The following is a 12,870-nucleotide window of genomic DNA, read 5'->3' as shown; positions in this document are numbered from 1 at the left end:
CATGCAGTCAAAACTTTTCATCTTGTACTCATCCAGAAAGAATCAAGAAAGCCAAATTTTAAACGGGGCAACAATCATTCCTCATAGAAGGGTGTTGATTGATTGGTAAATTGATTCTGATTGGTTGAGGTGTTGCCATGTTTAATGCACCAGGGAATTGTTGTCCCCCAAGCTGTTATTTCAAAAAAAAGACAAACAATCAGCTTTGTAGCATGGTTCACTTACACTTGCCAGAAGCTACATATATTCATGTGCAGGGACCTGTCCTCTGCAGAGAAAAGGAACATGTCCAGATATCGTGCCTTTTTGAGTTAAGTAAATGTGTGGGGGACAGTAGTTCCCTGGTGCATTCTCCATGATAAAGCCTCAACCAGAGTCAACTTGCCAACTGATAAGTACCCTTTTTTCTTGCAGTATAAATTGTTGCTCCCTTTGAAATTTGGTTTCTTGCATCTGTCCTGACAAGTCCAAAATGGTCTCTCTTTTTCAACATTATTCCAGTTCTGTACTATAAATTATATATTGGAATGTAGATCTCAAATGTTAAGGGGCACCATATGATTTTCAAACCAGTGCTCCAACTGGAACAATTTAACAAAAAGCAACTGTTTGTGTGCTTTTTCTGAAAAATAATGCTAATTTGTGATTCACCTTTTGAGGAGTAGTTATTTTCAGAAGGTTTAATCTACTTCAAGTGCTCGGAAATAATCATAAATAAGTGATGTAGCTGGAGGTACAACAGCAAAGGCAAAGTTACTTACATATTAAAAAGCAATTAAAGAGCAAAAGTACAAACTTTGAAGAACTGATCAAAGGAAACTAACTCTATCTTTCCAGGCCTTTGTTGGGTGGGTGCTGTTGATGTGCCCTCCCATGGGTCAGCAGCTGATCCTGAGAATATCAATGATCCAAGTCCCACAGTTTGGAAGGAGGTCTACTGTGGACAAGAGTTCACAGTGGGCCTGTAGCCACATCTTCATCAGTGTAAGAGACTTACGGAATTTCAGGCCCAATGTTACACACAAATTCAAATTAAAAACAGAGTACTCCAGTATGTTCATTGAGTTTACATTCATGTTAATAGATTAACAATTAACTTCTTTTGTACCCTAATAAATATAAGCATGCTATGCTTACACATCTACAGGACATCAAATCACCCGAGGAATCAGGCAGTACTTGATTTTGGCATATGTGATGACATTATGGTGGTGAATGTCTTTCAGGGTTTACACAGCTCTTCTCTCACAATAGGTATGGTGCAAACCTCCATGGAAATTCATCCATGAACTGCTAGCTCAAATCTGCGCTCAGTAATCTTACAGCAAGGGCACTATAACCCGTGAATCTGACTGATATTTGAAATCAAGTAACATCATGGGCCTATTTTCCGCACAATATAAGATAAACGTTTTTCACTTTCATGCCTTAAACACAACCAGATACTTCCAAGTAGCCAAAAGTCAAACTTTTCCTGGACTCAAGTTCAAGTCTTAGCCAGAGAGAGCATATTAACCCATTTATCACAAATATGATGCATTTCATCCGTTATTAGCTTTGCAAGAATGGAGAAATCCCAGCAGAAAGGTAAAGGTTAGAGTGTTGAGTCTGAACAATATGTTACTTCTTTTATAATAACTCTTTGGAGACTCAGCATATGTTCACATACATATGTCCGGCTTGTGTAACTATTCTTTGTTACTCAAACTCAGCAGCAGAAATCTTTCAATTGATTTACTCATCTAACCAACTGGCTACTAAAGAATAAAAAAATGAATTTCATTGGTAATTTTCTACAGTTACTATGGTAGAATAAAATAGCATGGTCAGAAAAGTACTAAAATTACAATTTCTTACTAATAGTTTCAGAAACAAATTCAGGCTTGGGCCAATAAAAAGCAAGTAACATTCGCTCCACACAAGTGCCGGGCAATGACCGTCTTCAACAAGAGAGAATCTAATCATCTCCCTTTGACATTCAATGGCCCTACCAATGCTGAAGACCCCACTATCAATATCCTGGGATAAATTGGTGCTCATCATTGCCCAGAAACTTGACTGGAGCAACAATATAAATACTGTGGCTACAAGAGAAGTTCAGAAAGTGGGAATTCTATGGTGAGTCACTCACCTCCCATGTCCTGACTACCCAAAGCTTGTCCGGTACCTACATGACACATATCAGAAGTGTGATGGAATATTCTCCATTGCCTGGATGAGTACATGTCCAACACACTCGAGAATCTTAACGCCATCTAGGACAAAGCAGCCCACTCATTGACAACCCATCCGCCACCTTAAACATTTACTTCATCCACAAAGGTTTAACCTGCAGCCATGGTGCACTTTCATCAAGTTGCAATGCAGCAACTTGCCACAGCTTCTTCAACAGCTCCTCCCCCTCCTGTGACCTCTGCCACCCAGAAAGAGAAACCAATAAGCGTGTAAGAATACCACCATCTGCAAGCTCCTCTCAGTCACACCATCCTGACCTGGAAATATATTGACTTTCCTTCATTGCTACTGGGTCAATATCCTGGAATTCCCTAAAGCATTCTGGGTGCATCTTCACACAGTAGTTCAAGGTGACTCACCATCGCCTTCTCAAGGAGAATTAGGGATGGGCAATAAATGCTGGCCAACCTAGTGACTTCCATGAATAAATTTAAAAAGCAGTCATTGTGACCATTGAGTAGACATGTCCACTGCATGTTATTAGATCTAACGGCATATAATTCGGAAATGAACTGATTTGGAATTGCAAAAGTCGCAGGCGTCAGACACTTGATTCTGCAAGTTCATTACATTTGGTTCGCTTAAGGCTGTTCAGTCTCCTTTGTTTCACTTTTTCCAATATCAACAGATTAAATGTATGCATTCAGAAATATTTTCAAATCATGTTACTGCCTGGGACACAACTTTTTGTGGAGTATTCGCTAACAAAAAAGGCAAAAAAAATAAACAAAGAGCAGCAGTTTGTGTCATTTACCAGCAGCTCTGATAAATTTCATTACACGTGGACAGTTTTGATCAGATGCATGGTTATCAGAACAATTCATTTTGTACTTTCAGTAGTAGCCATTGTTGTGAATTCTACAAATACTTCCTGTACCTTCCTGTACATTACTATCACTTGCATCTGCTTTTTTTCTGGGATATGCCCATTTCAAAATAACACACAAGTTGCTAAAATGCGTTCATCAGAGGTTGATGTTGTCTTTTTTTAGCAAGTTATAAAATGGAAGATGTGTCTCAGAGTTTATTTGCTTCAATGACCTTTTCTAGGATTTCATCGATTGTGTCTGTTTCATAACTGATGTCCTTTAAGTCCAAGTGTGGCAGAACGGAACCCAACAGGTGCCCGACCTTTACTCGCAATGACTTCAACTTTGCCGGTATACTGTTGAAAGACAACATGGGTTACTTGGATCTCGCATCATATCAAATACTTTGCTTGCTTTGTGCTTATCATCAAGGTGAGAGATGTTGCTATGAACTGAAACATTTTCCATTTTAGGCACCTGAATTACTCTCAATTAAATGCGAAATAACTATGCTTTGTGCCAACCTCAGAATAGTAGTACCTATGGCAAAATAGTGAGCTTTTCCCATTTCACCAACCAGAGCTAGTCCACCATGTTAGTGCTGATTGGACAGAGTCCAACAAGAACAGGAATGAGATTGTGCAAACGTATTTCGAGCTCTTACAGCCAGATTTCCATCCCATCAGCTTGGACTTGATTAAAATTATATACAGGAGATGAAAAGGCAGCAGCTCGACCACTACAGTATCCAGTCCCTATATCAAACAAATCTTCAGATTGATTAAACATTGTAATTATTTATGAACATGCTGTCGAGAAACACAGAGTGACTTTGGTAAAGCTGATGCAAAATAATACAGCATTAGAAAATGAATTCCAATGGCTTGTATTGCTTTCCTTCATTCTGTTCAATTTTCTCTGTGCTTATAAATCAATAGTAAGAAGTCTCAACACCAAGTTCAAGTCCAACAGGTTTATTTGGTAGCAAAGGCCACTAGCTTTCGGAGCGCTGCTCCTTCGTAGGTAAGTGGGAGTTCTGTTCACAAACAGGGCATATAAAGACACTGCCATGCTGTGAGACTTCTTACTGTGTTTACCCCAGTCCAACACCGGCATCTCCACCTTATAAATCAATGGCAGACATAGGTCAATAGGAAGGTAAACAATTTTTTCAATGTGCAGTTTGTCTGTGACAACCAGCCCACATTATACAAGTAATATTAAGAAATACAATGGTAACAATGCTTTTTTAACTCAGAAAACAAAGGTTTTGGGTGTTTCTTGATGATAAAAAGTATCCTGTGTGACCTTGGCTGATGCCAGCAGTGCAAATAAACAGCGATAACCATATTCCCTTTGTCCAACAGAATTATCACTGAGTATACCACGGGCGCAATCTTACTGCCCATTCATGCCACGCTCCTGCTGCAGCAAGGTTGGAGAATTTGGCAGCTAGCCAAATCTCCGCTCACTGTGGCGGGATGGGAAAATCCCGCCAGCGTGAACAGTGGTGAGATTCCGGCCCATGTGTTGAAAAACAATTCAGGTGTCTTGATCAATCTGGGAGCATCCTGAAAAACTGGACACCATGAATAGCCATTTACCTGTAGAAAAGCAGATCTAATGGTCCAGGAAGGCTGGTGAATCCTTCAGTGATACTCAGTAGAAACTGGTCACAAAACTGTCCAAAGAGACTGTCTTCTCCAACTGTGCACCCGAAACCTCCACAACAAAGGTCTAAGCATCAATGCAGGAAGCAAGGCTAGACTTTGCTGCAGAGGTTCCTGGAGCTGCCACATGTGCCATGTTAGGTCACAATGATTGGAAATGATTCTCCAATAAGCTGCAGCAGCAGCTGGTGAATTTCTTCACCCAAGCTGCAATCTGCAACACATGGCCTAAAAGGAGACCCATTGCCTGGGCCAATATTAAATACCATGTAAACATTCTTTTTTTAAATGTGTAAGTTGTAGTTCTTTGGTGACACCTCATAACTGTCCAAGCAAATTCTGACCCCCCACCCCCCCGACATTCCTCCAATCACACTTGCTCTGTATGTGACAAGCAGTTAGTTCATTGCTCACTCCTCCAGTCTATTTTCCTCTTCTACACTATCTAATTTGCCCCAGTTGAATGAATCTGTGCTGCAGTTTGGGATTGAGGGATAGAACAAATAAGGGCGAATGTTGCAAAGGTTAAGTGTGAATAAATGCTGAGAAACTTTTGTCTCCTTCATGTTGTGGCATATCAATAGAGGGAAAAGTGAAATACACATTAATTTCCAAGAAGAGCTCGTCATTTTTAATTGAAGAAGAAGTGAGTGTTGTATATGAAATGACAGTTAATGGAGGGGAATCAGCATGTCTTGACAAATCTTCAGCTGGCGCAGCTCCTCCTACTTCATCTCCAAAACCACCAACGGTATCACTCCCCTGGGTCTGCAAACCTTCTTCCTCTCAATAGGAAAGGAAGTGTCATATGCGAGAGTGGACCAACTGTTGTCAATCTCTCCCAGCTGTTGTGGGCTGTTTTTTCCCTTCGAAATGAATGCAAATACTGTGAAATACCAGCGGATAGCTTTAGATACAGTAAAACCCAGGTGTTTATGTGGAGGAATGCCCAGATTATGTAGCAAGCAATTAGATACTTGGACAGATTTTTAATATAAGGATGTAACTGAAGGAACTTTCAACAACGGCAACAAAATCTTGCATCTATATGGTATCTTACAACATGGTGCTTAATAGGGATGATTGTTTTGGACCACTGTTATGGACAATGCTCTGATTTTTTTTCTCTTATCACTCATTCATAAACAGAAAGATGTATTTATTATGATTTCCCAACCCCTCAAGTTTTGGTGTGATCCAACTTCTGTTAATAGTCCCACAGCAAACTCTAGATAGGGTAAACTCAGTGTTAATTTATTTGCACACATGCAAAATGTGGGAGGATGCATCGCTACATGTGTATTCATACAATAAACAGGGAATAGAGAATGTTCTACCAGGCAACTACTATAGAGCAAAGAATTACTGTTTCATGCAAGTCCAGAATTCCTTCACAGAGGTTGGCAGGTTAAAAGTCGATGTTGAATAATTCACTTTTCCAGTAGAGATGCCTTCCACTATGAGATAGGCACGTAGATATGAATTAGTCTTGTAAGTAATGGTATAGAAGGTAGAAACAGCGTGATGAGGGCCAGGTATTCAAACCCGGACAGAGCCCCTTTTGTGTGCTGCTGTTTGGCAGATGACAAACTGATTTGCAGTACAGCAAGACAGTTTGTTTTCCCAGCTAGGGAAGTCACGTCACAAGAGTCCCACCTCTCCATTTGGTTTTCACTAAGGGCATATTTTCCTTTGCCTGGGTTCCTGAGATTACTAATATTACAACCATTAAGAATTTGAAAGGAATGTTTCAGAGCTCTTTGCCGAAGCAGATTATAAAACTCAGTTGGCCACGCTTGGCATATGAAATGGAGATAGTCTTTGAATTTGGTCTCTGAAGTCCACAGGGACCTCCACCGGGTCTCTCCGGAGATAATGATGTGGAAATGGCTTCGATACTGTCAAGTTGACTCCTATTGTTCAAAGTCTGGGAGGCAGGAATTTCATAGCATAGGACCTGGGCAGCTAAGGGCACGGTCACCAATGCTAGAACAAAGAAATCAGGAATGTGCAAGAGAACAATTATTTTGCAGGGTTTTAGGGCTGAAAGAATTTACATTGATAAGGAGTGATGAAGCCATGGAGGTGAGAATTTTAAAATTGAGGTATTGCCAGACTGAGGCGCAATGAAGTTCAGCGAGCATAGCTTTGCTGGGCGAACAAGTGCATTATTAGGATGTGCAGCGGTATTTTGGATGAGTTCAAGTTTACAGATGTTGCAAGGTGGGAAGTTGACCAGGCGAGCCTTTCAAGACATAGCTGATAGTGGAAAGGTATCATGCTGCCCGCTTTGCACTCATGGTAATGAATTGTAGTGGATGGAGGGGAAGTCATTGTAGATGACAGACATATTTTTTTACAATGTATTCTTAGGAGAGTACATTATTGGAAAGTACTTTATTTTGTCTGACATGGAAGGATTATTATCTTTATCTCTGTTCTGGAAGGTAGTTTTGGGGTTGTGAAATTCACAATTTCAGTCCTGGTTACTTTCTTCCAGTACTGTAGATGTGTCTTCACTTCAGCTTTCCATCTCTCCATTCCAAGTAGTCTCTCTCGAAGAATTATAATGGGAGTGGAGGAGGGCATTTGGCCTACGGGATCCAAGTTGGTTTTACATGAGCAATACTTGATGTTATGACTGGCATGACAGGACTGTGCAGTTTCTATACCCCACTACTCCACAGGTCACACCATAAATGTAAATGTTTAAATCTCTCACCAAAATGACCAATTATTTATCTTCTCCACTGCTAAGCAGAAACAAAAAAGAGCCTCTAACCAGGCTTATTTCAATAAACTCAGAATAATTGACTTATTATGAAATAAAACTTCTCAAACAAGTTGCAAAATTGATCAATGTTCAATTTGTAATTCAGAAGCGGAGTGAGATCCAGAAATGCATGTACACGCAAAACAAAGGACAAGAAAAATAAGGTGCCTGCAGAGGGTGGCTTAAGGGGACACTTTATGAAAAAGGATAAAGTTCGAAAAGGTTTTGACACTGTTGATTTGGTGTTCCTGCATGTGAAAAACAAAGCGCTGGTCACAGTAGTTATCTGGAACACCTTTCCAAAGGATCTTTGGTGAACAACTGCCTTTTTTAGCTCTTGCTTGTTGAAGCTTTACAGGCTTTTAAAATGCAGGTGAATTATTTTGAAATGAGGCGTTATTCTAAAATGACTGTTTTTTGGCTGAAAATGAACACTAAATCTGGATTGTAGACAGGGAAAGAGAAAGAGGAGTGACCGTTTGCTCCCAAGACACACACACTGAGTTCTAAAAACATATTCAGACAGAGCTTCTCCCAGGTCAGATGTTTTTCAACCAATCAGCAGGAGCCCACAGCCTGACAACAGCAGTTTTATTGATTTGAACCCAAGCAAACAAAATCAATTATCTCCCTAAGTGTCTTGCTGGTGACTTAATTGAAGTCTTGTGATTTCTTGGAAAAAGTGGTTTGCTCTCAAATCAAAGTGAACTTGTAACCTTTAAAAATAGACTCAGGAAAGTGTCCAAGTAATTCAATGTTCTTCCAATGTTTTAAAAAGTACGCAGTTCTTGGAAATATGAATTTCGAACATGCCTCCACCCTTAAGAAATGAAACATTATTTCCAAATGCTTTTCATTACTAAGTTTAGAGGAAAAACATATACATCATTTTTTAAATGTGCACTCATTCTCATTTACTCGTTATACAGGATAGGTAGGAACTGCTGGTTTTAACTTGATTCATTAGTCTTTCGAAAGTGACTGGAGCATTCTTTAGCCAGAATGAAATTACTCAGCATTGGTATAGCCCATTTGGCATGACAAAAACCTACATCTCCTTCGCTCATGACATTGAAGCTGCTTGTCAGTGTCCTTTCAATAAATCTACCTTAGTAAGGAATGTGTCACTGCCAACCTTGTCAAAACAATCTTCTAAATGAGAGTAACAGTCAGTTTTGGTTACTGCATTAGCCTTTCTGTAAACTATGCAGATTCTGATTTACTATCAGGTTTAAGCTCTAACACTACAGACCTCCAACAGCTTTGACTGGGTTCAATTAGGTGATTTTTCAACATAAACTGAATTCCTGCTTTCACCCGAGCTTGTCTTTCTGGGCTTAATTGTTTTAAAGGAGAAGATTTCTCTACATCCACATGAGGTGTGGCTAAAGTTGTACACCCTGTTTTATCTCTGCAGATTCCTCTAAATTATGTAAGTAATCTCACCAGAAGGTTAATATTTTAATCTTCTAATATTTTAGTGAACTAAGTCTCCTTCTGCCTCACTCTCACTGTCTCTTTCATCCTCCACTATCCTTACAATTTGACATACCTGCTCCTTCTTATCATCCTCCATATGATGCTACTGTTTGATATATTAATATGACACAACCATTTTCTTTTGCTGCAACCTGGGATCTCTATCAAATAATTTACTTTACCACGCCTTTTGTTATTGCAATGGAGTGTCTTTTGTTATTGCAATGGAGAGGGAGAGGGCCATACGGCAGGGCATAGTTTACAATTGGGGGAGAGGTAATTATGATGCCATCAGGCAGGAATTAGGAAGCATAGGATGGGAACAAAAATTGTCAGGCAAAGGCACTAATGATAAGTGGAACTTTTTCAAGGAACAAATACTGCGTGTCCTTGATAGGTATGTCCCTGCCAGGCAGAGAGGAAATGGCCGAGTGAGGGAACCATGGTTCACAAAAGAGGTGGAATGTCTTGTTAAGAGGAAGAAGGAAGCGTATGTTAGGTTGAGAAAACAAGGTTCAGTTGGCTCGATGGAGGGTTACAAGTTAGCAAGAAATGAGCTGAAAAAGGGGCTTAGGAGAGCTAGGAGGGGGCATGAGAAGTCCTTGGCGGGTCGGATCAAGGAAAACCCCAAGGCTTTTTACTCTTATGTGAGGAATAAAAGAATGACCAGGGTGAGGCTGGGGCCGGTCAAGGACGGCAGTGGGAATTTGTGCACGGAGTCAGAAGAGATAGGAGAGGTGATGAATGAATACTTTTCTTCGGTGTTCACCAAGGAGAGGGGCCATGTTTTTGAGGAAGAGATGGTGTCACAGGCTGATAGGCTGGAGGAAGTAGATGTTCGGAGGGAAGATGTACTAGCAATTTTGAATAAACTGAAAGTTGATAAGTCCCCTGGGCCTGATGAAATATATCCTAGGATTCTTTGGGAGGCAAGGGATGAGATAGCAGAGCCTTTGGCATTGATCTTTGCGTCCTCACTTTCCACGGGGGTGGTGCCAGAGGACTGGAGAGTGGCGAATGTGGTTCCTCTGTTTAAGAAAGGGAATAAAAATGACCCTGGCAATTATAGGCCAGTTAGTCTTACTTCGGTGGTCGGTAAGTTGATGGAAAAGGTCCTTAGGGATAGGATTTACGACCATTTAGAAAGATGCAGCTTAATCTGGGTTAGTCAGCACGGATTTGTGAAGGGCAAGTCTTGCCTCACAAATTTGATAGAATTTTTTGAGGAGGTAACTAAGTGTGTAGGTGAAGGTAGTGCAGTTGATGTCATATATATGGATTTTAGTAAGGGGTTTGATAAAGTCCCCCACGGTCGGCTTATGAAGAAAGTAAGGATGTGTGGGATAGAGGGAAGTTTGGCCGATTGGATAGGTAACTGGCTATCTAACAGAAGACAGAGGGTGGTGGTGGATGGAAAATTTTCGGACTGGAAACCGGTTACCAGCGGAGTGCCACAGGGATCAGTGCTTGGTCCTCTGCTATTTGTAATTTTTATAAATGACTTGGAGGAGGGGGCTGAAGGGTGGATCAGTAAATTTGCTGATGACACCAAGATTGGTGGAGTAGTGGATGAGGTGGAGGGCTGTTGTAGGCTGCAAAGAGATATAGATAGGATGCAGAGTTGGACTGAAAAATGGCAAATGGAGTTTAACCCTGACAAATGCGAGGTAATTCATTTTGGTAGGACAAATTTAAATGTGGATTACAGGGTCAAAGGTAGGGTTCTGAAGAATGTGGAGGAACAGAGAGATCTTGGGGTTCACATCCATAGATCTCTGAAGGTTGCCACTCAAGTGGATAGAGCCGTGAAGAAGGCCTATAGTGTGTTGACGTTCATTAACATGGGGTTTGAGTTTAAGTGCCGTGGGGTTATGCTGCAACTGTACAGGACCTTGGTGAGACCACATTTGGAATATTGTGTGCAGTTCTGGTCACCTCACTACAAGAAGGATGTGGAGACACTGGAAAGAGTGCAAAGGAGATTTACCAGGATGCTGCCTGGTTTGGAGGGTAGGTCTTATGAGGAAAGGTTGAGGGAACTTGGGCTTTTCTCTTTGGAGCGGAGGAGGTTGAGAGGAGACTTGATAGAGGTTTATAAGATGATGAGGGGGATAGAGTGAACGTTCAAAGACTATTTCCTCGGGTGAATGGAGCGGTAACTAGGGGGCATAACTATAGGGTTCATGGTGGGAGATATAGGAAGGATGTCCAAGGTAGGTTTTTTACTCAGAGTGGTTGGGGTGTGGAATGGACTGCCTGCTTTGATAGTGGAGTCAGAAACTTTAGGACCATTTAAGAAGCTATTGGATAGGCACATGGAGTACTTCGGGATGATAGGGAGGAAATAGCTTGATCTGGGTTTCAGACAAAGCTCGGCACAACATCGTGGGCCGAAGGGCCTGTTCTGTGCTGTACTGTTCTATGAAAGCCTCTCAATTACCTTGCACGAACCACTGAACCCGTGCTTTCAGAGATTGCTCCTGCAAAGGGAGTAATACTTATACTTCATTCCCTGGCTAAAATGTTTGGCTCGCAGCTCGATTATCTGCCCATTGCTTGTTTGAAGATTTTCTTGAGACATTTTGCAGGCTCCCATGAGCCTGGAACACTGACACATAATCTAACAGAGAGGACTTGTTAGTCTTACTCTGTCCTAAATACTTTGATCAATTTCAGAGGACCTCTTATCTCATTTCCCAAAATTAATTCAAAAGGACTAAAACTGATAAGATTCATTTGATGAACCTTGGGTAGTAAGCAAAAGAAATTCTAATCGTTGTCCCAGTCATAGGAATATTCATGACATTATGCTTTAATCATTGTTTTGAGAGTTTGACGTTACCTCCCTAAAGCTCCCTGTGCTTGTGGATAATAGACCATAGATTGTAATTGTTTAATAACCAAATTATTTATGTTTTGAAAAATTGGAGACATAAAATTGGAAAATTGATCTGACTGAATCTCCATCAGAAATCCAGATAGAGTATAAAATTGGGTTAACTTCCCTACCATGACTTTAACTGTAATTATTCTCAAAGGGATGGCCTCTGGAAATCGAGTTGTCATCTCCATTTCAGTAAGGATGTACTGGTGTCCCATTTTCATTTTTGGCAATGGTCCCACACAGTCTACTAACATCCTACTAAATGGTTCCCAAAAACTGCTATGTGAATTAAAGGTGCTGGTTTGATTGTAGGTTGTGGTTTCCCCATGACATTTTTGACAAAACTGTACAATGTCCTTGAGACAATCTGACCAGTAAAAACTCTGGTTTACCCGCGCCTAAGTTTTCTATATCCCTACATGTCCTGCTACAGGAATTTCATGTGCTATCCATAATATCTTTTTACAATATTTGAACGGTACCATGATGTAATGAACAACTGCCCACTCTTCATCTGCTGGCCTATGAGGAAGTCTCCACTTCCTCATTCGAATTCCCTTTTTAACAAAACATTCCGGAACTCCCTCAGCTTCAGTTTGGGATGATTGGAGTACGCGGGCGGCACAGTGGCTAGCACTGCTGCCTCACAGAGCCAGGGATCCGGGTTCGATTTCTGGCTTGGGTCACTGTGGAGTCTGCACGTTCTCCCCGTGTCAGCATGGGTTTTCTCCGGGGGCTCCAGTTTCCTCCCACAATCTGAAAGACGTACTGGTTAAGTGCATTGACCCGAACAGGCGCTGGAGTGTGGTGACTAGGGGAATTTCACAGTAACTTCATTGTAGTGTTAGTGTATGCTTTAGTTGTGACTAATAAATAAACTTACTGACTTAACCCTGGATTGGGACCTCTCCCTCTTGGTTTCTCCCTCTTCTCTCTCTGCCCCGCTTTTTCTCTCTCTGACCCCCCCCTCTCTCTCTCCACCCCCTTTTCCTCCCCCTTTCTCCATCTCCCTCCCTATCT

General features: G+C 41.1%; 1 protein-coding gene across 2 annotated transcripts in view; it reads right to left on the bottom strand.

Annotated features, from left to right (window-relative positions):
* Positions 1-2,850: 2,850 nt before the first annotated feature.
* The window catches only part of LOC144492897 (MORC family CW-type zinc finger protein 4), a 128,900-nt gene continuing 118,880 nt past the window's right edge, over positions 2,851-12,870 (bottom strand). For both annotated transcript variants that reach the window (XM_078211486.1, XM_078211487.1), the window contains exon 17: positions 2,851-3,400. In XM_078211486.1, coding sequence (XP_078067612.1) covers positions 3,253-3,400 — 148 coding nt within the window. In that variant the 3' untranslated portion in view covers positions 2,851-3,252. The remainder of the gene's footprint in view (positions 3,401-12,870) is intronic.

Source organism: Mustelus asterias, chromosome 4 (assembly GCF_964213995.1).
Source record: "Mustelus asterias chromosome 4, sMusAst1.hap1.1, whole genome shotgun sequence".
Classification (NCBI taxonomy): Eukaryota; Metazoa; Chordata; class Chondrichthyes; order Carcharhiniformes; family Triakidae; genus Mustelus; species Mustelus asterias.
The sequence above is the reverse complement of the archived record's forward strand: the minus strand, read 5'-3'. Positions and strand labels throughout refer to the sequence as shown.